Source organism: Anomaloglossus baeobatrachus, chromosome 1 (genome assembly GCF_048569485.1).
Source record: "Anomaloglossus baeobatrachus isolate aAnoBae1 chromosome 1, aAnoBae1.hap1, whole genome shotgun sequence".
In the NCBI taxonomy this organism is placed as follows: domain Eukaryota; kingdom Metazoa; phylum Chordata; class Amphibia; order Anura; family Aromobatidae; genus Anomaloglossus; species Anomaloglossus baeobatrachus.
Genome location: NC_134353.1, coordinates 443,008,776 through 443,035,880, shown reverse-complemented (window position 1 = coordinate 443,035,880; position 27,105 = coordinate 443,008,776). Strand labels below are relative to the sequence as shown.

At 45.0% G+C, this 27,105-nt stretch overlaps 1 protein-coding gene across 4 annotated transcripts in view; it reads right to left on the bottom strand.

Annotated features, from left to right (window-relative positions):
• Nucleotides 1-27,105, bottom strand: part of R3HDM4 (R3H domain containing 4) — a 148,037-nt gene that overhangs the window by 31,860 nt on the left and 89,072 nt on the right. For 3 of the 4 annotated variants that reach the window (XM_075337879.1, XM_075337875.1, XM_075337876.1), the window contains one exon: nt 12,177-12,262. In XM_075337879.1, the coding sequence (XP_075193994.1) occupies nt 12,177-12,262 (86 nt within the window). The remainder of the gene's footprint in view (nt 1-12,176; nt 12,263-27,105) is intronic. The other variant, XM_075337878.1, reaches the window with a different exon arrangement.

Here is a 27,105-nt window from a genome sequence, read left to right as displayed (position 1 = left end):
AATGAAAATTTTCAATATGACAACGTAACGTTATCAGAATCTGTGAAGTACCTGTGGGTCCAAAATGCTCACTATACCACTAGATAGAAGCCTTGAGAGGTCTAGTTTCCAAAATGGCGTCACTTGTGAGGGGTTTCTGCTGTTTAGGTACCTTAGCGGACCTGTAAATGCAATATGGTGCCCGCAATCTATTTCAGTCAAGTTTGCTTTCCAAAATTCAAATATTGCTCCTTCTGTTCCGAGCCCTCCCATTTGTCCAAACAGCGGTTTCTTACCACATGTGGGGTATCGGCGCGTTCATAAGAAAGTGGATAACAAGTTTTGGGGTCCATGTTGTTGTGTTATTTCTTCTAAAAGTGAAAAAATTTGGGGGCAGAGCAACATTTTTAGGTAAAATTTTATTTTTGTTTTTTTTTTCATTCCACATTGCATTAGTTCCTGTGAAGCACCTGAAGGGTTAATAAACTTCTTGGATGTGGTTTTAAGTACCTTGGGAGAGAGCAGTTTTTAGAATGGTGTCAGTTTGGTATTTTCTGTCACCTAGGCCTCTCAAAGTCAGTTCAAATGTGATGCGCTTCCTAAAATAATGGTTTTGTAAATTTTGATGTAAAAATGAGAAATTGCTGATAAACTTTGAACTCTTCTAACTTCCTAACAAAAAAAAAATTGTTTCCAAAATTGTGCTTATGTAAAGTAGACATGTGGGAAATGTTATTTATTAACCATTTTGTTTCACATAACTCTCTGGTTTAACGGTAAAAAATTCGAAAGTTGAAAATTGATAAATGTTTCGAAATTTTTGCGAAAATTCAATATTTTTCATAAATAAACGCAAAAAATATCGTCAAAAATTTGGTACTAAACATGACGCCCAATATGTAACGAAAAAACAATCTTAGAATCATTTGGATCCGTTGAAGTGTTCCAGAGCTATATCCTCATGAAGGGTCACTGGTCAGAATTGCAAAATTTGGTCTGGTCATTAAGGTGAAAATTAGCTCCGTCACTAAGGGGTTAAACAAAACATTAACCCCTTCAGCCCCGGGGCACTTTCCGTTTTTGCGTTTTGCTCCCCTTCTTCCGAGAGCCGTAACTTTTTTATTTTTCTATAAATCTTCCATATGAGGGCTTGTTTTTTGCGGGACAAGTTGTACTTTTAAATGAAACCATAAGTTTTACCATATGCTGTACTGGAAAACAGCAAAAAAAATTCCAAATGCGGAAAAATTGCACAAAAAGTGTGATGGCACAATAGTTTTTGGGATGTTTTATTCACGGTGTTCATTATATGGTAAAACTGATGTATGGGTGTGATGCCTGAGGTCGGTGCGAGTTTGTAGACACCAAACATGTATAGGTTTACTTGTACCTAAGGGGTTAAAAAAAATTCACAAGTCTGTCCAATAAAAGTGGCACACGTTTTGCGCCATTTTCCGAAACACGTAGCGTTCTTATTTTTTGGGATCTATGGCTCAGTAACTGCTTATTTTTTTGCGTCTCGAGCAGACATTTCTAATGGTACCATTTTTGCGCAGATGCTACGTGTTGATCGCCTGTTATTGCATTTTGCGTAAAACTTACGGCGACCGAAAAACGTAATTTTGGCGTTTGGAATTTTTTTGCCACTACGCCGTTTACCAATCAGATTAATTGATTTTATATTTTGATAGATCGGGCATTTCTGAACGCGGCGATACCAAATGTGTATATTTATTTATTTTTTAACCCTTTAATTTTCAATGGGGGGAAAGGAAGGTGATTTGAACTTTTAGGGTTTTTTTTGTTTTTTTTTATCTTTTAAAACTTTTTTTTTTTTTATTTTACTAGTCCCCCTAGGGGGCTATAGCGATCAGCAATCCGATCGCTCTTATCTATCTGCTGATCCCAGCTATACAGCTGTAAACAGCAGATACAGTCACTTTCTGTTTCCCTCTGCTCTGTGCCGAGGGAAAACGAAAGTGAAACATCATAGCTGCAGGCGTCATCACATGACCCTGTGCTACGATGGCAACCACCGATAGTCACGTGATCACGCACGTGACTTCCGGTGGGGGCGGCAGTAAGTAAAAAACATGGCCGCGCGCATATAAATCTTGCTGCCAGACTTTGGCAGCAAGATTTAAGGGGTTAATGGCCGTGGGTGGAAGCAATTCCACCCGCGGCTAGCAGGCACACATGTCAGCTGTTGAAAACAGCTGATATGTGTGCAGACTGCCGCCGCCTGCCCGCGGCAGGGGGCGGGGCTTAACGGGACACGCTCCATGACGGATATATCTGTCCATGGTCGTGAAGGGGTTAAAGCATTAATATAGTGGTTAACCAGAACAATCCGTTCTGGGACTGTGCTTGTTAACCAAGGTACTCGTTCAGCAAAGCAAGATTTCCTATAGAAATCATTGCAATGCAGACAATTAGTTCCACAACTTTTTAAATGTCCCATCTTGGTCCCCTATTGTGCCATTCCACACACGTACAAACATGCACAAACACACACATATTATGCTCAACTTACCTTTCGTTCCATCACCGGCCTCCTGGATCTTGCAGTTTGCCGGTACAGGATGTGTATCGGCTAACTATCGCAACGAGGGAGGAACTCCCGCTACCAGAGCGCTGACGTCAAAGGCAGGAGCCGCTTGCCTCCGATTGGCCAGCGCGGTGCCTTTGAGTAGTGGCTGACAGCGGAAGTTCCTCCCTTGTTGTGATGATTACCGATACACATCCTGTATCGGCGAACTACAAGATCCATAAGGCAGGCGATGGAACGGAGGGTAAGGTGAGCATAATATGTGTGTGCGAGCGTGTTTGTGTGTTCTTGTTTGTGTTGCGTGTGGACTGTAAGAGCGGGATAAAGCACGGTAGATGTACGAAACTGGAAGTGTGTGCGGTGAGTATTTTGCGCGTACAGCAAAGGTTGCTCGTAAACAGAGTTACAAATTTACAGCAAGCATTGCTCGTTAAGCGATATACTCGCTAACTGGGTTACTTGTTAAGCGAGGTTCCACTGAACTTTACATTTTTTCAGTTAATTTTTTTTTTTTTTTTTTGACGATACCTTCCCTTTAACTATTTTTCCCATTGCTTTTACAAAGTTATTCATGCGGCCAAACATGATATGCAGCGGTGGTATCAAAATCTTATGTGGGTCAACAAGTGCTGGATGCAGGACATTTTGACTCCATGGCTGAAGTGAATATTGGAGAAGCCAATCTCTTATTGTAATGATATGCTCTTGCATAACTTTCCCACTCACACAAAAAGCAGAACTTTGGCCAACCACCTTTAACGCCTTCAGCCCCCAGCCTATTTTGACCTTACTGACCTCGCCATTTTGCGCAATTCTGACCAGTGTCCCATTATGAGGTTATAACTCTGGAACGCTTAAACGGATCGCTTAAACTGAGATTATTTTTTCGTGACAGATTGTATTTTATAAAAGTGGTAAATTTAAGCCGATATTTTTTGTGTTTTTTTAAAATTTCGGAAATTTGGCGAAAATTTTGAAAATTGCGCAATTTTCAAAATTTTAAATTTTATGCCCATAAATCTGAGAGATAAGTCACACAAATTAGTTAATAAATTACATTTCCCACATGTCTACTTTACATCAGCGCAATTTTCGAAACAATTTTTTTTTCATTAGGAAGTTAGAAGGGTTCAAAGTTCATCAGCAATTTTTTCATTTTTCCAACAATTTACCCAAAAATGTTTTTTAGGGACCACATCACATTTAGAGTGACTTTGAAAAGCCTATGCGACAGAAAATACCCAAAAGTGACCCCATTCTAAAAACTGCACCCCTCACTCTACTCAAAACCATATCCAAGAAGTTTTTAAACCCTTTACATGCTTCACAGGAGCCAAAGCAATGTGGAAGGAGAAAATGAAAAATTTTAATTTTTACACAAAAATGTTACTGTAGCTATAAAATTTAGCATTTTCACAAGGGTATCAGGAAAAAATACACCATAAACTTTATTATGCAATTTCTCCTGAGTACACAGATACCTCATATGTGGTGGAAATCAAACGTTTGGGCGCAAAGCAGGGCTCGGAAGGCAAGGAGCGCTTTTTGACTTTTCAAACGCAAAATTGTCTGGAATCGTTAGTGTTGCGTTTGGAGACCCCCTGAGGTGCCTAAACAATGGAGCTCCCCCACAAGTGACCCCATTTTGGAAACTAGACCCCTCATGGAATTTATCTAGATGTTTATTGAGCCCTTTGAACCCCTGGAGGCTTCACAGAAGTTTATAATGTTGAGCCGTGAAAATAATTTTATTTTTTTCTGTTTTACCACAAAATTGTTACTTCAGCCAGGTAGCTTTTTTTCACAAGGGTATCAGATAAAATTACACCATAACATTTTTTGTGCAATTTCTTCTGAGTACACAGATACCTCATATGTGGTGGAAATCAAATGTTTGGGCGCGCAGCAGGGCTCGGAAGGCAAGGAGCGCTTTTTGGCTTTTGGAGCTAATTTTCCATTGAAAAACTCAAATGGTGCTCCTTCCCTTCCGAGCCCTGCTGTGCACCCAAACAGTAATTTATGACCACATATGAGGTATCTGTGTACTCAGGAGAAATTGGCCAACAAATTTTAGGATCCATTTTATCCTGTTGCCCATGTGAAAAAGAAAAAATTGAGGCTAAAAGAAAATATTTGTGAAAGAAAAGTATTTTTTTCATTTTTACGGATCAATTTGTGAAGCACCTGGGGGTTCAAAGTGCTTACTTTGCATCTAGATAAGTTCCTTGGGAGGTCTAGTTTCCATAATGGGTCACTTGTGGGAGAGCACCAATGTTTAGGCACACAGGGGCTCTCCATACGCAACATGGTGTCCACTAACAATTTGAATGGAAAATTAGCTCCAATTGTTAGCGGACACCATGTCACGTAAGGAGAGTATGTAGTGTATGTCAGGTTGGTGTGTGTGTGTGTAGTGTACACCACAGACACCATCCTGACATACACTATGTCAGGATGGTGTGTGGTGTATGTTAGGTTGGTGTGTGTAGTGTAGTATACATCAAGTTGGTGTGTGTGGTGTTTACTACACCAGACACATCAACCTGAGGTAGACTACACCACACACCAACCTAACATACAGTATGTCAGGATGGTGTGTGGTATAGTCTACCTCAGGTTGATGTGTCTGGTGTAGTAAACACCACACACACCAACCTAACATACACTACGTCAGGTTGGTGTGTGTGTGTGTGTGGTGTAGTGTACGTCAGGTTGGTGTGTGTGGTGTAGTGTACACCACACACACCATCCTGACATACACTACGTCAGGATGGTGTGTGGTGTATGTTAGGTTGGTGTGTGGTGTAGTCTACGTCAGGTTGAGGTGTCTGGTGTGGTAAACACACACACCAACCTGATGTATACTACACTCCACACACCAACCTGACATACACTACGTCAGGTTAGTGTGCAGTATAGTGTAGTGTACGTCAGGTTGATGTGTGGTGTAGTATATACCACACACAACCTGATGTACACTACAACACACACACCAACCTGACAGTGTATGTCAGGTTGGTGTAGTGTACGTCAGTTTGGTGTATGGTGTAGTGTACGTCAGGTTGGTGTGTGTGGTTTAGTGTACATCAGGTTGGTGTGTGTGTGTGTGGTGTTGTGTATGTCAGGCTGGTGTGGGTGAGTTCTGTAGGGGAATGTCAGGATGTGTTTAGTCCAAGGACGTGTGATGAATTCTGAAGCATTCATTCAAACACAGTCCAGGTTTTTCAGGACACGTTTCACATTGGAAACGCATCTCCTTTCTTATCCCCTTTTTATAGCAGACCCGGCACCTTTTTCTTGATATTCCCTCACCGGGAAAATGTTGCCCTGGTACCATACGGGAAACTTGAGTTCTTGAGGTGCTGGGGCCTGCTCCTTCCTCATCTCCAAACATGAGGGCCTTTATCACCGCCTCCTGGAACTGAAGGAAGGTGTTGTTGGTCTGGCCTGCACATCGTGAGAGCACGTATGCGTTATACAGTGCCATTTGTACGATATGCACGGCCAGCTTCTTGTACCACACCTTCGCCTTCCGCATGGCACCATAGGGCTGGAGGACTTGATCAGAAAGATCAACTCCCCCGATGTGCTTGTTGTACCCCAGGGCACAGTCCGGTTTGTAGACCTGTGCTGAGGAACCGCTAACGGTGGTGGCCGTGGTGCCGGGACCATGGATTGTTGTCAAGAAAAAGACGTCCCTTTTGTCTTTGAACTTGACCACAACCATGTTGCCGCTACATTGGGCTCGGCTCTCACCCTTAGGGAGAGGCTGCTCAACTAGCGACAAAGGGAGACCACTCTGGTTTCTGCGCACAGTACCGCAAGCGGCGGTAGTTCTGGCAGACAGGGATTGAAAGAGTGGGATGCTTGTGTAAAAGTTATCAACGTACAGATGGTAACCTTTATCAAGCAGTGGGTGGATCAAATCCCACACCATTTTCCCACTCACCCCCAGAGTAGGTGGGCATTCTGGGGGCTGGATCCTGCTATCCTTCCCTTGGTAAACTCTAAAGCTGTGAGTGTACCCTGAGGTACTCTCACACAGCTTATAGAGTTTTATCCCGTACCTGGCCCTTTTACTTGGCAGGTACTGACGGAATTGAAGCCTCCCTTTGAAGTGGATGAGGGATTCATCCACACAAATTTCCCTTTTGGGAATGTACACTTCAGCAAACTTGTTGCTGAAGTGCTCGATGACCGATCGAATTTTGAACAGTATCAAAATTCGGATCATCGCGGGGAAGGCTGTCCGCATTGTCCCTAAAATGAAGAAACCTATGAACGGCCTCAAACCGTTTGCGGGTCATGACCATGCCAAATATTGGAGTTTGATATAAAATATCAGTACTCCAGTATTGGCGAATTTCTGGTTTCTTCACAATCCCCATCCCCATGTGAAGGACCAGTCCCCAATATTTCATCATTTCTACTGAGTCAATGGGACTCCAAGTAGAATATGATGAATTTGGGTTTTCGGACAAAAATTGCTGGGCATACAGGTTATTTTGCTCCACCATAAGACTGACAATTGACTCAGAGAAATAGACTTTGAAAAAGTATTTCTCTGAGGTTGGCAGTCTCGAACTGGATTCCTGATTGGGGAACGAAATCAGGAATCCGTGGAGCAAAATTTTCAGGGACAGGGGTCCAGATGGGGGCACTAGTGCTAGGTTGGGCATGACTAGCACTAGGTTGGGGGGTACTCACACTTGGCTGTGGCTCTTCTCCCACGGCCTCCGGCTCTTCTCCCACGGCCTCTGGACAATCTCTTGTCCTGCGACGTCTTCATGGCAGCGAGTCTATGTCACTGGAGGAGGAAGAGTGGGAGGAATAGAGAAAAGTGGGGTCCTCTCCCTCACTATCAGCTTCGGAGGCATATGCCTCCTCAGCTTACGCCCTTTGTGACCGGGATGAGCGAGACCATTTTGCGCGTGTGTGTGTAAAAAAAAAAAAAAAACTAAACTAAACTTTATTAGTGTGCGTGTGTATGTGAGAGTGTTTAGTGAAACTTTCTACGGCAGGCCATGGGCAGACAGGTGCACAGAGGGCAGTCGGAGGTCAGTCGGGCGCAAAGAGGGCAGTCAGGCGCACAGAGGGCAGTCGGGCGCACCAAGGGCAGTCGGGCGCACCGAGGGCAGTCGGAGGGCACCGAGGGCAGTCGGGCGCACCGAGGGCAGTCAGGCGCACCGAGGGCAGTCAGGGGGGAGATCAGTGGGGCACAGGGGGGAGATCAGTGGGGCACAGGGGGGGGTGATCACTGGGGCACAGGGGGGGGTGATCACTGGGGCACAGGGGGGGGGGTGATCACTGGGGCACGGGGGGGGGGTGATCACTGGGGCACGGGGGGGGGTGATCACTGGGGCACAGGGGGGGTGATCACTGGGGCACAGGGGGAGTGATCTGATCAGTGGTGCATTGGGAGTGCTCGCTGGCAGCAGCAAAGGCCCTCACAGCACTCAGGACGCTTGCAGAAGCAGGGCAGTGAGGGATCACAGGGCAGGGGGGAGGGAGCTGAGGTCGGGGTGGGGGGCTGTTCGCCTTCCACGGACAGGATGAGGCTGAAGGAAAAGGGCACCCACTGGTCACACCGCCCCTCCACATTGGAGGGATAGCGTCACATGGAGGTAGCACATTACATTATGCAGCAAGACTACTTTTAGGTTTATTTTGGACAAATTGATGAATAGCCTCCATTCTTGTGGATTAGGACTCATCTTCAGAGCTTCTCTTAAACTGCTCATGTTCTTGCTTGCCACAAGATAGCCCTCCATGAAGAAATATTGGACAAGATCTTTATCACGGTTGTGGGACACAGAAATCCAAACATCACCCTCTAGGAGTTTCCACTGCTGTAGCCTGGAATGTAAGCGCTCAGCCATAAGGTACCGTCACACATAACGAGATCGCTAGCGAGATCGCAGATGAGTCACGGTTTCTGTGACGCAGTAGCTACTGCGACCTGTATTGTTCCTGCATCGTTGGTAAGGTGTGACTGTGTGACATCTCACCAGCGATCTCCCAGCGACTTACCAGCGATCCCCATCAGGTCGCATCGTTTTCGGGATCGCTGGTAAGTCGTTGTGGGTGACTGGGCCTATACTCTTGGACAGATCCAAATCTCTAACAAAATTATTCAATTCACTTTCTGTTATAAAGGAGTGTGGTTCAGTTGAGGTTGCTGACAAAGTCTGGGTCGTGTGAGGAAGTTACTTCATGACACCAACAGACCTCTTCTTCCTCACTTGACTCAACTGAAAAGGTTTTTGGTGCTTTTGGAACCGGGCATATTGCAGATGGAATGTTTGCATACTGTAAAGTCCACTTTTTCCTTGAAGCGCCTTTCCTAATTAGGGAAATGATGCAGAACTAGCAATTTGTAGTTGATGGGATGTCTCTCCAGGTTATAGGGACTGCCAAAAAGGCATAGAATAGATTGCCTCTTCCCATGCAACCACTGGTAAGATGTGGTATACATCTATTGCAGCTTATGTGTGGATCCAAGTTCCTGTCCTGATCACTTATTTTGCAGACAAACTACAGGTTGTAGGGTTTCCTTAGGATAGTCAAGTGTCACCTTTGTGACGCAAAAGTGAGTTTGCCGCCTATATAGCAAAAGCAATCTGCTTTATTACTGCAAGAAAGATGCATATCTGAAAATAGAAACATGTCCGCATGCTGAGAAACTAAGCCAAGAAATCCTATGTCTGTATACCTTACACAGAGGACATCTATAAAAGTAGGTGATGCTACTGTTCCTGTAAGTAAAATTATGTCATCGGAGTGGAGTTGGTGTTTTTTTCTTTTGACTGCCCATCCTAAGATATAATCAATTTGTGTGAATCAGCTCACCGTGCAAAAGGCTCAATCCCGATTCCGTCCTGGAGCACGGACAGGCACTGCCACGGCCCGGTAAATGTAAGAAGAAAGGATGTCTAGCTCTTCAGGCAAAGAATCACATCTTTATTTCATCATGCAGACACAGAGAATGACATGACCAGCACTACGCGTTTCAGGTGAAAACACTCACCCTTAATCATGAACAATGATTCTTTGCCTGAAGAGCTGGACATCCTTTCTTCTAAGATATAATACTGACGGATCAATAGACTAAATGGATGATGTAATCGACTAGGTACCAACAATTAAAAATAATAATGATGAAATAAAGACTAACTTTTCTATAAGTCTGCATGAAATGTGTCATAAGTACCGTATTTTTCGCTTTATAAGACGCACCTTTCCTCCCAAAAATTTGGGAGGAAAATGGGGGGTGCGTCTTATAATCCGAATATAGCGGTACATGGGGGTCCTGTCTGTGCGGCGATCGGGCGGCCGAGTGCCTGTAGCTGCGTGCAAGTGGCCGGGTACCTGTGCTTGCTTGCTGTGCAGCAAGTTACCCAGTTTGTCCGCGGTCCCACTTTCAAATGATGGCGCCGGGAGCGGGCGCGTGCGCAGATGGAGCACTTGGATGAGAGCTCCATCTGCGCATGCGCTGCTCCGGGAGTCAGCGCGTGCGCATATTGAGCCCTTGGATGAGAGCTCCATGTGCGCATGCGTCGCTCCGGGCACCATCACTTGAATAGGGACCGCAGACACACTGGGAAAACACGGCATTGGTCTGCTCCACCACTGAGCAGTCGCCGCTGCCACCACTGAGCCGTCACCGCCGCTGCCACCACTGAGCCGTCACCGCCGCTGCCAACACTGAGCCGTCACCGCCGTTGCCAACACTGAGCCGTCACCGCCGCTGCCACCACTGAGCCATCATTTGAACCGGGACCGCGGACACTGGGACACTCACTGGACCGGCCTGCTGCACGACTCAGCCGCCGCCGCTGCTGCCGCCACCACGGACCCCGCGGCTCCTGCCACCACGGACCCCCTGTCACTGACCCGCCGCGCCTGCCAGCACAAACTGTGCCTCCTGTGACCCCGCTTCACCACCACTGCTGCCACCCTAAGGTAAGAGAACACCGGAGTATAAGACAGACCCCATTTTTCTTTTTTTTACCTTTTTTTATGTCTAAATTTGGGGTGCGTCTTATAATCCGGTGCGTCTTATAAAGCGAAAAATACGGTAATTACAATCTCCTCTGAATCTTGAAAATTAGAGCCAATCAGCAAATTTAGAATCATTTGTTTTCAGCACCACAAAATTCAACTGTTTTCATATCTGAACCAATTTGGCTGTAGAACAGTGTAGTTTAAAGCCCGCTTTACACGCTGCGATCTCGCTAGCAAGATCGCTAGCATGCGTACCCGCCCCCATCGGTTGTGCGTCACGGACAAATCGCTGCTCGAGGCGCACAACATCGCACGGACCCGTCACACGTACTTACCTGCCTCACGACGTCGCTGTGACCAGCGAACAGCCTCTTTTCTAAGGGGGCGGTTCGTTCGGCGTCACAGCGACGTCACTAAGCGGCCGCCCAATCAAAGCGGAGGGGCGGAGATGAGCGGGTTGAACATCCCGCCCACCTTCTTCCTTCCTCATTGCAGGCGGGACGCAGGTAAGGAGAGGTTCCTCGTTCCAGCGGTGTCACACGTAGCGATGTGTGCTGCCGCTGGAACAACGAACTACATAGTTGCTTCAATAGCAACGATAATTGGGAAGAGGGGGGGGGATGTCACCGCTGAGCGATTTTGAACGTTTTTCTGACGATTCAAAATCGCTCATAGGTGTCACACGCAACGACATCACTAACGTGGCCGGATGTGTGTCACAAATTCCGTGACCCCAACGACATTGCTTTAGCGATGTCGTAGTGTGTAAAGCCACCTTAAGGGTACGTGCCCAAGATCAAGACTCACTGTATCCCGGACGCAGAGGGGCCTGACCTACGGGGCCGCGAGGTCTCCTCCGCAGGAGAACGCAGCTACTCGTACCCACGATCAGGGTTCAGTGCGCTGCAGTTTCTCGCTTGTGTTGTCCCTACGGAGGACACATGCGATTCCGCAACAAACAATTGACATGCTGTGGCTTGGAAAGCTGCACCGCAGGTCAGTATTTGCTGCTGAATAAACAAGAACAGTGGGCTATGCTTGCACTGTACAATGCAGTGTTTTGGATGCAGCAAAAACACGCTATATCCAAAATGCTGCAAACACTGATTGTGGGCACGCAGCCTAACAGTGTTAAAACCTAGGACTTCTTAAATGAATTGTTCTATTTAAGTCTACTCCATACATGTGCTAGTAGATTAAGGTTATATAGTACAGTGGGGGAAAGAAGCCCTGGAAGATCAGAAGTCTAAAAAGGAATGTATGGCTATAGGTGCTAATAAGAGCGCTTACAGAGGTGCCAGGGGCAGTAAGGAAGGGGTTGAGAAAAATCATGAGGTTTCAGCTAGCCACTCTGAATATTACGGGTTCCATATCATAAGCTGTAAGCATGCATATCTTCATCAACAAGTAGATAATGATGGGAAAGCTCAAAAATACATCATCCATGCAGGAAACAAAAGGGGGAAGAGAGAGGAAGGGACAGATTAGGAGTCTGTCCAAAGACCACCAAATTGGGGTTACTTTACAAAATAGTAGGAAGAGTTTAATGAACCTTTTTATATACATCTGCAATACAGTGATAAATAGAAATGAATCCATAAGTACAGCAGAACTGACCAGTAAAACCTGGGGGCACAGACAGTACCTGTTTTCCATCATTGCAATATATACAGATTCCGGGCTTACTGAGAAAAATGAGAGCATCTCCTCTTCCAAGACCTCCAGTGTACCCTGTTTAGAGACAAACATTTATGTAAGGTGATCTTACAAGACAACGAGCGGCAATCTAATAGAGTAAATGAGAAAGCCATGTGAACAGTGACTTACTACAGTTAATAAAGTGGACAAGCCTTTAATAGGAACCTTTTGTTGACATCTGCAATAGCAATATCTGATTAATAGGAACTGTTATAGTCACATTCGGCCAGAGGCCAAAAACTATAATTTTTCCATTCATGTGTTGGAAGAAGCTGGAAGGTGGTTTCTACCTTCCCCTATAGCTCCATCCCATGAATAACTAGAAGACTTCTCCGATAATTCAGTAAGGGAAATTGACATTCTCCTGCTCTACTTATCCTAATGGAAATGTAACTCATCAAATACACACACATTCACGGCCTAACCCATTCATGGGTGAATGATGGCAGGCAATATAGGCGACATGGAATCAGTAAAACAAGTGCTCAGCATATAATTAAGGTAGAGTTGGCATGTACTGTAATAGAACGGATCCTGCAAAGATCCACTGGCAAAATGATTTCTGAAGGATTTTTTTTTTTTTTTTTTTACATGGGAATCAATAGAGAATGGATCCGTTAATTGATTGCTATTGATGTTCTGTTTGAAACTGATCCTGTAAAAAAAACAAAAAACAAAAAAAAACACACAAATGGATCTATTACAAATGAAAGAATAATTTTGGATGGCTAAATGGCAATCCGTTAACAGATCTGTTCTCCATAGACTTCAATGTTAAAAAAAAACAACAAAAAAAAACACAGACGGCAGACAGTTATTTAACAACGGACAAAAAAGTTGTGTTTGCAGAACTTATTTCCCCATGGATCTCTGCAGGATCTGTTCTAACAGATGATTACAGGACTTGTGAACTCAGCCTAAGTGTGATATGAACAAATTTCTTTATGTTGCTTTTCCCACAGTACGGCAATAACCTTTACATCACAGTTATCCTTACATAACACATTGCTGACTACTTCTGGCTTACGTTTACACTAGTGACTAGCGAAACTACAAGAGAAACTTACTATAGATTTGTTACCACATTAATTTGTTACTTCAAAAGTGGCCACCAACATTAGTCTCCACAAGAATTATATTATATTATATATAGATTGAAATTCTTGCCTATTCTTCCTTTGCAAACAGCTTGAGCTGAGTGAGGTTGGATGGAGAGAGTTTGTGAACAGCAGTTTTCAGCTCTTTCCACAGATTCTCGATTGGATTCAGGTCTGGACTTTGACTTGGCCATTCTAACACCTGGATACGTTTATTTGTGAACCATTCCCTTGTAGATTTTGCTTTATGTTTTGGATCATTGTCTTGTTGAAAGACAAATCTCCGTCCCAGTCTCAGGTCTTTTGCAGACTACAATAGGTTTTCTTCAAGAATGGTCCTGTATTTGGCTCCATCCATCTTCCCATCAATTTTAACCATCTTCCCTGTCCCTGCTGAAGAAAAGCAGGCCCAAACCATGATACTGCCACCATGTTTGACAGTGGGGATGGTGTGTTCAGGGTGATGAGCTGTGTTACTTTTTTTTTTTAAATTATAATTTTTATTTATTTTCAAAAGCAAACAAACAAGTCATTACATAGAACAAATAATAATAATATCAACAAAATTATCAGCAAAATGACAAGAAAATTGTATATCGCTCCATTTACATTTACAATTCAGTACAATATGTAATCAATGTTCACAGTATTCACAGCAAGACTCAGAATCTTTAATACCTCATGGAAACCCTTATAACTAACTATATGAATGAATTTGAAACCATCCTGTTAAACTCTCCTACTCCCCCCCCCCCTGAACCCACCACTACTCAAACCATCTCCCACCTGGTCACCTTCAACTCCCACCTCCAATCCTCCGAGTGTACCACCTAACTTCTCAGAGTGATACCACGCCGTCTCCTTAAATGGTGACATTAAGCGTTCTATTTCCTCCGAATTGAAGTAGGTTATAATAAACTCCCTCCACTTTTTGAAGTGAGTGCCCAATCGTCCCAACTTCCTTCCAGCATCAAGGCTCTCTAACTCCATCAGCCGTTTTATATGGATTATTACTTCTTCGAATGAGGGTACTTTTGACTCCAACCAATATTTCAGTATCATCCTCTTTGTTGCAAGTATGATTACATGTATAAGTAAAGGGGGATGTCTACTCCTCCTCCCCTCGACGCCCACCCCCTCCCAAGCATGGAACAGAACCAGAGTAGGGGAGAGAAGGAGTTTGATGTCCCAGAGTTTAGCAACACACTTCGATACTTGGGCCCACAGTGGCTTAAGGTGGGGACACAGCCACAATCCATGGTAGAGATCCGTTGCTTCTAAATTGTATTTCGGACAACGAGTAATCCGCTCAGGATTCTCAAGCTTTCTGGGCAAATTGAATGCATATATCGCCCGATGCATCACTTTATACTGAGTCTCCCGCCACTGTTCATTCAATTTTGCCTTTCGTAGGGCCCTCCACCCCTCCCTGATCTTTGTTTCAATGTCGGGGTCCCCTAGTTGCTTTTCCCATAGCTTAAAGAAACTCTCTGGCTGATAGCCAGTCAACTGGTCTCGCATTGCCCCATATAAAGATGAAATTGACGAGGACGTTTGTGCCAACTTGACCAGGCCGTCAAATGTATTAAGTGACACCTCCGACGATATGTCTTGCAATTGAGCCATAACCTTATGCTTCACCTGATCATACTGGATTATTTGGTTAGGATTCAACCCATAATTGCCTACCAATTCTTCCCTCCCCAACCATCTTGGCTCAGAAGGATGAAAAAGATGGGAGACCCTGTGTATGCCTTTCTGCCTCCATTCTTCAAATAGCTTATTGCTAATTCCCTGGCTGAACCCTGGATTATTCCATAGCGGTAGATATTTAGACATTTTATATGCCAACTTGTAATGCTTCCTCACTGCCCTCCAGGCTGCTATCGTATCCTTAAAAAGAGAAGAATGCTTAATTTTTTGGGGTAGATTAGCTTGACTGGTGTGAAGAAGGGCCTTTAAATCCCATGGAAACGCATAATCTCTCTCAACTCCAAGGGACACGTGTTTCTGTGAGCCATGAATCCAATCCATCCAATACCTGGACAAACAGGCCAGATTGTAACCCCTAACATTTGGTAGGTTTAATCCCCCATCATCCTTTGATGCAGTCAGCTTCCTTATACCAATGCGACCTCGTTTCCCCCTCCACACAAACCTTGAGAAACTTCTATTAAGAAGTTCAACATCCTTATGTCTCAAGAGCAAAAGGTAGAGTTTGGATATGATACATCAACTTAGACATGGACATCATCTTAATTCTGCTCTGCCCATGATGTTCAACGGGAGGTCCTGCCATCTCTGGAGGTCCTGAACTATTTGATTTATAAGAGGTGGGTAGTTTAGGTTATATAAAGAAGTTGGCCCCTTACCAATTCTAATGCCCAGATATGTAATGTATGATCTTGCTATAGAAATATGCTCACACTGGCCACCCTCCTGCAAATGAGCCTTCCCATTGCCCAGGAACAGCAATTCACATTTAGTTGGGTTAATTTTAAAGCCTGAGTAGCTCCCGTATTCTCGCAATATTTCCAATATAAGTGGTACCTGGGTTTTAGGATCAGAGAGAAACAACAGTACATCGTCGGCAAAGAGTGTCGCCTGTATTCGCATCTTATTTATGAGGATCCCTTGAAAAGTGCGATGGTCAGTTAACAGCCTCGCCAGGGGCTCCAAAGCCAGGTTGAAGAGAAGTGGTGAAAGGGGACAGCCCTGCCTAGTCCCCCTATGCAACTGAAAGGGAGTCGAGAGGAAACCTGGAATATAAACCTGTGCTCTAGGATTTGTATAAATCTCGCGTACCACATTGTAGAAAGACCCCGAGAATAGCATTGTGTCCAAAACTCTATAGAGCCAAGGCCACTCCACATTATCAAAGGCCTTCTCTGCATCTATTGATAATAACGCTGGAGTCTCATTGACCAGATCCTTAGAGCTTACCCTATCAAGGGCCAATAAGACTTTACGAATGTTTTGCGTCGCTGATCTATTTTTAATGAAACCTGCTTGAGCTGGGGATATTAAATGGGGCAGGACTACCGCCAAGCGATTAGCCATTATTTTTGAGAGTAACTTTATGTCCAAATTAATGAGTGAAATTGGCCGGTAAGAGCCTGGGGATAGCGGATCTTTACCCTGTTTCGGAATTAATTTTATATAGGTTAGGTTACTATTGCGAAAAGACGCTTCACCCTCCAGGACCTTGTTGTATATTTCTAGCAATATAGGAGAGGTCTCATCTACCATCGTCTTGTAAAATTCAGCCGTGAACCCGTCTGGCCCTGGCGCTTTGTTGTTCTGCATACTTTTGAGAGTGCCAACTACCTCTTCCCCTGAAATTTTAGCGTTCAAAAAAGTACGTTGTTCCTCTGTGATCCCAGGAAGGGTCACTTTAGTCAAAATATTGTTATCTGGAATTGTGACTTGTATGTCCCCCGTGTACAAGTCCTTGTAATATGCCCCCAATATTTCGATTATCCTCCCAGGATCATTGTGTACCTCACCTGTGCGATCCCTCATTTGCATAGGTCCTTGCAGAGTCCCTCTAATTTTTACCAGATTGGCCATCAGTTTACCCGCCTTATTCCCAAATCGATGAAGGGTCGCCTCCTGGGCTGTTTTAAATATTTGCTCCCTCCTTACTGCCCACCTGTTGAAAGACCCCTGCTCCAGCAACCAAACATCCCTATGGGCTTTGTCTGGGTTTTCCTGAAAGGACGTATAAGCCTGTCTCAACTTAAAGGAAGTTTCAATAAACTTAGTCTGAATTTTCTTCCTCATTGAGGAAACATAACATATTATTTTGCCCCTTAGGACCGCTTTTGCCATGTCCCACAATAGCATCGGAGTATCTCGATGTTGTCTATTGTGAGCCACAAACTCGGACCACCACTCTTTCAGTCTATGTGAGAACTCCTCGTTTTCATAAAGGAAGGTTGGATATCTCCAAAGATAGTCTGAGCCTCTGGGGAAAGCATCCGTCAAATCAATCACCACCGGTGCATGGTCCGATATTACTAAGTCTCCCACCTCCACTGCCTCCAGATTGTGCATCAGCCCTCCAGAGAGGAGAAAGTAGTCAATACGGGACCATGAACTGTTTGCGTGCGAGTAATAAGTATACTCTCTATCCTGGGGATGCAAGCATCTCCAGGCGTCTTTTAGAGCTGTAGACATCAACAGAGGGCCCATGACCCTATCTTGACTACGGTGATATTTAGGATTTCCACCCGGGAATTTTCTATCCTCCTGTACAGAGGCCACTGAATTAAAATCTCCTCCTACTATTGTGTTTGGGAGTGGGTGCTCCAGAATTTTAATTTCAAGCTGGTGAAAAACGGGTTTGTTATTATCATTCGGAGCGTAGACATTAAAGATGTTATACAACTTCCCTCCCGCTTCCAGAGCCAGATATAAAACCCTGCCCTCCTTATCCATATATTGATCCGTAACCAAATGTTGTAGTTTTTTATTTATTAGTGTTATTACCACCGCTTTCTTTTTTACTGAAGGGACCCCGTAAGCTTTCCCTACCCATAACTTGCACATTCTCTGTATATCCTTTCCCTCGAGATGTGTTTCTTGCAGGAGTGCTGTGTCAGGTTTGATGTGACTAAGATGTCGCAATATTTTAAGCCTCTTTTGTGGGGAGCGTAGCCCCTTAACATTCCAAGTAATTATCCGCATATTTGCCCCGATGACAATGAGTATTACTGCTGTAGCCTTTCATTTTGCCAATATCGCCTACCACTGAACCAATACTAAACCTAATCTTAACAGAACAGTCTAAACCACTGTTTATAACCAACATACTTAACACTTTATGGTGAAAAACATTTCCCACTAGTAACCATTCAGCTGCTTCCCCACAGCCTCCCATACACTTCATGGACTTCACTTTTTTCCAACCATGACCCTGAGATCCGTCAAACCTCTAAACTTTTTCATGTAACAACTTTTGTAAGAGTATATTCACACCGCCGTGGCGGAGAGGGAGAGAGGAAGAGAGAGAGGAAAAGAGAGGTAGAGAGGAAAATATATATATATATTACACATACACACATTATATATACATACACACACACACACACACATACATATATATATACACATACATACATGTATATATACACATACACACGCACATACATATATACACACATATACACACACATACATAATAGGGTGAAAGCAAAAGAGCGAGAGGTAAAATGGGAAGCGAGGGAGAGGTAGAAAAAGGGAAATAGGGAGTAAAAGAAAGGGAGAAAGAAATAGAGGTCGAAGAGGATAGGGAGAGAGAAATAAAAGAGAAAGAGGGAGGGACAAAGAGAGGGAGGGTATGAGAGAGGAAGAGAAAAATGGGCAGCGAGGGAAGGGGGAGAGCAAGAGAGGGAGAGGAAGAGGGGGAGAAAGAAGAAGAAAAGGGGAGAGAGAGAGAGAGAGAGAGAGAGAGAGAGAAAAGAAGAAGAGAGAGAAAAAAAAAAAATCACTCCCTCCCCCACCGCGTTACCACCTCAATGTACAATGACTTTCATAACCTCCCCATAACCAATGGACAGTGTTCCTGTACAATTGTCCACATATATAAAGGAGTACTCCTACCCCCAAATTCAATCGAAAATTCCGCTGGGTCAGAGTCTCTCTCAGCTAGTTTTGTGCTGCCTACCGGGAGGATTCTTCCCCTTTGATGCTGCTGGTGTTGACCTCTCCGAAGCTCCTCCCGCTGAACCCTTCTCAGATGAGTTGTCATGGCCAGACCCTGGGGATTTTCTGGAACCAGGCGGACTGTTCATATGCCCCACATAGGTCTCTGCCATCTTCAAGGTTCGTGAAAGAATGGGAGGAACCATCTTGATGCCGTATAACCAAAGTAGCCGGGTACCTCAGCTTAAAACGGACCTTTTTCTTGAATAGAGACGAGCAGATGGAAGAAAAAGCTCTCCTTTGCCTTGTCACTTCTGCTGAGAAATCTTCAAATATCAAGATACGTGATCCCTGCACCTCCAGAGGCTGTTGTCTTCTCTTATACACCTGGAGTATTTCTTGTTTGTCCGAGTAATCCAAGTATTTTGTAATTATTTGTCTTGGACGTTTGGCTTTGTCTTCTTTTGAATTATTCCTAGGCGGCCCAATGCGATGCACTCTCTCTATTTTTCTGCCCACTGCAATGCCCAAGGTCTTGGGTATGATTGATTTGCAAAGAGTATGCAATTCTCCATAGGGATAGGCCTCAGGGAGACCCACTATACGCAGATTACTGTGCCTAGAGCGGTTCTCTAGATCGTCAATCCGGTCTCGCAATATTAGATTCTCCCTTGACAAGCGCATCACTGTAATGTGATCCGAACCCAGGTCGTCTTCTAAGGTTGATATTCTGTTTTCAATGGCCGTGACTTCCTCCGCTATCTCATCCAGCTGATTTTGCAAAGCCGTGAGTGCAGCCCTTACTGAATCTTTAACTGTGACAGAAATATCAGGTAGTATACTATTTGCCACCTCATCCGCCAGTCGTTTATAATCAATACCTTCTATTTGGCTTAAGATTTCCGGAGTGTTCGGTGTCACGTTAGATGCTACCACCACCTCATCTTCTGGGGGCCAGAGTGGAAGGTGCGGACCCATGTGCAGACGCCATTTTGTCCCCCTGAGTGATGAGCTGTGTATTATTCTCTATGGCTTTTGTACCACTTCTAGGACAGCTGGTCTCCTGCTAGCAGAGCCTTAAGGCTATGTGCCCACGCTGCGGATTTACCGCGGATTTGCCGCAGATTTGCCAAAAATCTGCAGCAGCGGCACTTCCAAGCCATTTCAATGGCATTTTGGAAATGCTGTGTCCATGCTGCGGATTTTTCCGCTGCGGATTTGCCGCGGATTTTGATGCGGAAAAATCTGCAGCATGTCAATTGTTTGTTGCGGATTTTGGTGCGGATTTGGGTATAGAATGGAAAAAAAAAAAAAGAAATCCGCATCAAAATCTGCGGCAAATCCGCGGGTGCGGATTTGCCGCGAAAGTCGCGGATTTTCAGGCAGAAAAGTCCGCAGGTACATTCTACCGTGGACACATAGCCTAAGAGTTAATTAGCTGAGCCTGTTATCACTCCAGGAGAGCATTCCCTCTCTGGTCACTGTTTTTCTTTACTTTTGTTTATTTACTTATTCGGCTGTCCCAGGCTGTTAAGCTGGGTTTACACACTGCAACATCGCAAAGGACATCACTGTAACGTCACCGGTTTTGTGACGTAACAGCGACCTCCCTAAGTCTCTGCTAAGTCGCTGGTGAGCAGTCAAAGAGGCAAACCTGTCCAACAACGCAACAGCGATCCGGACCTGCAGAGCGACCTAGCTGGTTGTTGGGGACGTTGATAAGCAGCCTTTTGAAAGGGAAGTTGCTAACAAAGTCGCTGCAAAGTCTTTCACACACTGAAACTTTCCAGCGATGCTTGCTGCACAGCGGGAAACAAAGGACCTAGGAATGGTCCTGAACGATTTGTAACGATTACAACTTCACAGCAGGGGCCGGGTCGCTGATAGGTTTCACACACTGCAACATCGCAAACAACATCGCTATTGCGTCACAAAACCGGTGACGTTACAGCGATGTCGTTTGAGATGTTGCAGTGTGTAAACCCAGCTTTACACTGCAGACGCTGCAGAGTTCTGATGCAGGGGGGCGGGCACAGCTCCACACTCGTGGCCGGGGGAGCAGACTCTTCAATTCACCTACACTGCTCCTGCAAGGACTGTGCTCTGAAGTCCCGATCACACACTGCTCCCAGGCATCTCCGGTAAGCTTGCTAGGTGGTCGGCAGCAGGCAGGAGCTCCACTACATGTGTTTGGTGGGTGAGGAGTGACGGAGCTCAGGACTAACACGTCTTCACATGGCTGGGGCAGGAGCCGGAAGTCCACTGTGTTACTTTTACGCCAAACATATCGTTTGGCATTGTGCCCAAAAAGTTCGATTTTGGTTTCATCTGACCAGAGCACCTTCTTCCACGTTTGGTGTGTCTCCCAGGTGGCTTATGGCAAACGTTAAATGACACTTTTTATGGATATCTTTGAGAAATGGCTTTCTTCTTGCCACTCTTCCATAAAAGGCCAGATTTGTGCAGTGTACGACTGATTGTTGTCCTATGGACAGACTCTCCCAGCTCAGCTGTAGATCTCTGCAGTTCATCCAGAGTGATCATGGACTTCTTGGCTGCATCTCTGATCAGTCTTGTCCTTGTTTGAGATGAAATTATTGAGGGACAGTCAGATCTTTGTAGATTTGCAGTGGTATGATACTCCTCCCATTTCAATATGATCGCTTGCACAGTGCTCCTTGTGTTTAAAGTTGTGGAAATCTTTTTGTAACCAAATCGGGCTTTAAACTTCTCCACAACAGAATCACAGACCTGTCTGTTGTCTTCCTTGGTCTTCATGATGCTCTCTGTGCTTTAAGCAGAATATTGAGACTATCACAGAGCAGGTAGATTTATACGGAGACTTGATACACACAGGTGGCTTATATTTATCATCATCAGTCATTTAGGACAACATTGGATCATTCAGAGATCCTCAATGAACTTCTGGAGTGAGTTTGCTGCACTGAAAGTAAAGGGGCTGAATAATATTGCACGCCCCACTTTTCAGTTTATTCTTTTTTTTTTTTCCAAACAATTTTTATTGATTTTACAGATTCTATTCAATATCGTATCAAAAGTAGTATGATTTACAAAAGACAAGAAGTCAGCTGTCAATATGCACCAAAGAAAGGGGTAAAATCCCCTCTCTATCTCAAATCACATTTCAGATTACATTGACAAATAGTAAATTAGAATTAGAAAATCCGAACGTAACATACATTAAACAAACCCTTGAACCCCTGTGCCATTCTTTAATATTTCTAATGTCGATGCCGTGCCTTGATGATGCCATACCATCTCACCTTTGTCCTTCACCTGGGTCCCCGCTAGGTAATCCTCAGCTTTCCCAAGCTATCCTGGATTTCATTTAGGAGGTACCACTCCGTATGCCTGAAAGGTGTCACTAAATGATTTATGTCTTCCTGTTTGAAATAAACTTCTATAAAAGCTTTCCACCTCCCAAAAAACTTGGTTGTCATATTATCCTTGTCCCTTTCTGTTTCTAATTTCTCCAGCCTCAAAAGATTATGTAGTTCACCAATGACTTCCCCAGTGGATGGTGCCTCCTCCTGTATCCAGTGTCTTAGGATGCATCTTTTAGCTATCATGGCTATGTCATGTATGATTGCAAATGTCTTTTTGTCCTGAGTGTTCAATCCCCCTCTGACTCCACCCTCAAAAAAATGGAAGATCCACACCATTAACTCTGGTTTGCAGGAAATTCTCCATGTTGTCTGAACTAAAGCTCTGACTTGATTCCAAAACCTCTTTATTGACCTGCATTCCCACAAACCATGCAGCATGTCTGTTTTTTCTTTGTGGCACTTAGGACACCGTGCCACTCTGCCCGGTATGTTGAAGCCCAAAACAGCCCTGTGTAATATCCTAAATTGGGTGTCTCTCCAGCTCTTGTTAGTGACTTGTTTCCTCATCTGAACCCATCCTTTCAGTATGACCTCCACCACTTCTTGCCCTTTCAGTTGTTTTTCCCATGCTAGAAGTGTACGACTATCTTCCCTGGATATTAGCACACCTCTAAATGTCTGGTATATTCGATAAACATTTACATTTGCTACACTACATCCCATAAGCTCGTCAATCATGCTCTTGTTCAGTTCCCTTCCAATCTCACCAAGCTCTCTCATTATTCCATGCTGCAATTGTTCGTACTGAATGATGTGGAGGCCGTTGAGATTGTATTTATCAAGCACTTCCCGACCCGTCATCCATCTTCTCTCTTCCACATTCATGACATCTATCATTCTCCTAATGCCCTTCTCTTTCCATTTGAGGAATAACTATTCTCTCTCCCCTGGGGAAAGTTTGGCGACGCCCAGGGATTTAGGTATTTTGATACTTTCCATGAAAGTCCCAATTTCCGTCTAATCAATCTCCAGGCCAACATTGTGTCTCGGAGTATAACCGAGTTTCTTATATGACCTTCAACCTTGGACAGTGGGGAGTGTAGAATGGACTTCAGGTCCCATGGTTCTGCATACTTGAGTTCCGTTTCATAATCTGAGTGCCTGCTCGTTCCTCTCAACCAGTCAATTACGTGTCTCATGATGCACACAATGTTATACCCTATGACATCCGGGAAATTTATTCCTCCCTCCTCCACTGACTTCATCAGCGTGCGCAGTTTTATTCTGGGTTTCCTTCCCCTCCAAACAAAATCTGCATACGCTGAATTGAGTCTGTTAACGTCCTTTAATGTTATCAATAGAGGGATCGTTTGGAAGGGGTACAGCAGCCTAGGAAAGCTCATCATTTTTATGAGATGGCATCTTGCCAGTAATGGCAGGGGTAGTCCCTTCCAGCCCCTCAACTGATTAATGATTTTTCTGATCAGTGGACCATAGTTCAGTTTATAAATTGATTCCGCCGTCCTCCCTATATACACTCCCAGGTACTTTACCGATGAGTGCACTATAGGGATCCCATTTACATGACCCTCACTTGGGTTTCCCCCAGTTGGCCCTTTACCTCCGCTCAGAAATAAGAGCTCGCATTTCTTTTTGTTTAACTTAAATCCTGAAAAGGCACCAAATTTTTCAATCATGTCAAGTGTCCAGGGCAGGTCCGCAACAGGGTCCCCCATAAATAAAATCACGTCATCGGCGAAAAGCACTAACTTCATCTCTATTCCCCTTATGTTGATCCCTTTGAAACTATTGTTACCCTGCAGCACTCTTGATAGGGGTTCAATTGCCAGGTTAAATAGTAAGGGGTGCTTCACACATAGCGAGCTCACTGCCGAGATCGCTGCTGAGTCACGCTTTTTGTGACGCAGCAGTGACCTCATTAGCGATCTCGCTGTGTGTGACACTGAGCAGCGATCTGGCCCCTGCTGCGAGATCGCTGCTCGTTACACACAGCCCTGGTTCGTTTTCTTCAAAGCCGCTCTCCTGCTGTGACACACAGATCGCTGTGTGTGACAGCAAGAGAGCGACAAATGAAGCGAGCAGGGAGCAGGAGCCGGCGTCTGACAGCTGAGGTAAGCTGTATCCAAGATAAACATCGGGTAACCAAGGTGGTTACCCGATATTTACCTTAGTTACCAGCCTCTGCAGCTCTCACGCTGCCTGTGCTGCCGGCTCCGGCTCTCTGCACATGTAGCTGCTGTACACATCGGGTTAATTAACCCGATGTGTACTGTAGCTAGGAGAGCAAGGAGCCAGCGCTCAGTGTGCGCGGCTCCCTGCTCACACTGGTAACTAATGTAAACATCGGGTAACCATACCCGATGTTTACCTTAGTTACCAGTCTCCGCAGCTTCCAGACGGCGGCTCCGTGCAAGCGCAGCGTCGCTTGCACGTCGCTGCTGGCTGGGGGCTGTTCACTGGTCGCTGGTGAGATCTGCCTGTTTGACAGCTCACCAGCGACCATGTAGCGATGCAGCAGCGATCCTGACCAGGTCAGATCGCTGGTCGGATCGCTGCTGCATCGCTAAGTGTGAAGGTACCCTAAGGGGGATAGCGGGCATCCCTGTCTCGTCCCTTTCATCAGGGGAAACACGTCAGACAAAAATCCCGGGGTGTGGATCCTTGCTCCCGAGTTGGCATATAGATTGTTAATGTAGAGTCTCATCCTACCTAAGATCCCTGCGGCCTCCATCACCTTGTCCAACCAGCTCCAGTTAACATTATCGAACGCTTTCTCAGCGTCGAGTGTGACTAACGCAGGGCTTGCCTTTCCCTCCGTACGCCCCAATCTAACCGCATCAACCACTAAAATGGTCTTCCTAATGTTGGTCACTGCATTTCTCCCTTTTATAAACCCTACCTGGTGTTCTGAAATTATCCTAGGTAAGACTGTGGCCAATCTGTCAGCCATAATTTTAGACATTATTTTTAAGTCCTGGTTGATGAGCGAGATGGGCCGATAACTCGAAGGGTCGTCCAGGTCCTTAGTTCCCTTAGGTATTAATTTAATGTATGCTATATTAGCAATTTTAGGTATTTCTGCTCCTCCCAGGATCGCATTAAAGACTGAAGTTAAATCTGGTGAAATCTGATCCTTGAGAGCTTTATAGAACTCGCTATTGAAACCATCAGGCCCTGGTGCCTGGTTAGTGCTAAGTTCCCCAATTGCTTTTGAAACCTCCTCCTCTGTAATGTCTGCGTTTAAGACATCCCGTTCCTCCACTGTTAAGCTAGGTAATTGGGCTTGTCGTAACCACTTCGACTCGTCAGTCATGTCGTTCTGTCCTTGCCCGTACAACTTTCTGTAATATTCTCCCAGCACCTTATTAATTTCCTTGGGATCCGAAGTCACCCCCCCACCTTTTGTTTTCAACATAGAGATTACCGTCATTTTTCTGTTACCCCTTGCTAAATTTGCCAACATCCTAGCTGCCTTATTACCAAATCTATGAAGCTCCGCCTCTTTGTGACCAAAATAGTTGCTCCTTTTTTTTTTGCCCACTCGTCAAAATCTCTTTTGGCTGCCAACCACCTGTCTTTTGCCATGCTAGACCTGTCTGTCAGATAATTAGTATACGCTAGTCGCACTGCCTCGCTGTGGAAGTTGTAGTTCACATTCGTCTTTCGTTTGACCATGGCCGCATACCCCACCAAGCGTCCTCTCAAGACCGCTTTCGCAGTTTCCCAAAATAATATCGGGGTCACCCTGTGATCCTTGTTATCCTCCGAGAACTCCTCCCACCATTCTTGTATTATCTTGCGAAAATTGTCCTGCCTAATGAGGAACGACGGGAATCTCCAAATAATGTCTGATCCTCTTTTGAATTTTTCTCTAAGGTCCACTCTCACCGGACTATGATCTGAGATCACCATACTCTCAATCGCGCAATTTTGTACATCATTCGCAAGTTCCATAGACAACCAAATCTGGTCTATACGAAACCAACTGTTGTGCGGGTGAGAGAAGTGCGTATACTCTCTATCGTGCGGGTGATTTTGTCTCCAGATGTCTTTTAAGCCTACATCCTCCAGTGAGACATCTCTGTGGTTTGAACCTTTATCCCCGGATCCTGACTCACCCTCTCCCTTACTTCTATCCTCCACCGAGTTTGGCACTGCATTGAAATCCCCCGCCACTATGATGTTAGGTTCCTTGTCCGAGAGGATTATGGCTTTTATGGGGTCATGAAACGGATTCTGCTTCGAGTTTGGGCCATAGATATTATATATGCTGAGTGTTCCCGCTGGGCTATTGATTATTAAATGTTGCCATCTTCCCTGATCATCCGCTTCCTGAGCCACTACTTCATGTCTAAGCTGTTTATCAAAATCATTGTGCCCGCCTTCCTTCCTTGTGCCGCTGCCCCATATACTGAACCCACCCAATATTTTTTCATGCGAAAGAAATCTTCCCTCCCCAAGTGGGTTTCTTGTAGTAGAGCAATATCTGTTTTTAATCTTTTCAAGTGTCTTAGTATCATTGCCCGTTTGTTAGGTGATCTTAGGCCCTTAAAGCTGGTGTCACACTAAGCGACAGCGACAACGACGTCGCTGTTACGTCACCATTTTCGGTGACGTAACAGCGACCTTGTAAGTCGCTGTTATGATCGCTGCTTAGCTGTCAAACACAGCAGAAGCAGCGATCATAACGTCGCTGTGCTACATGTGCAGAGAGCAGGGAGCCGCGCTTAGCGCTGGCTCCTTGCTCTCCTACAGTACACATCGG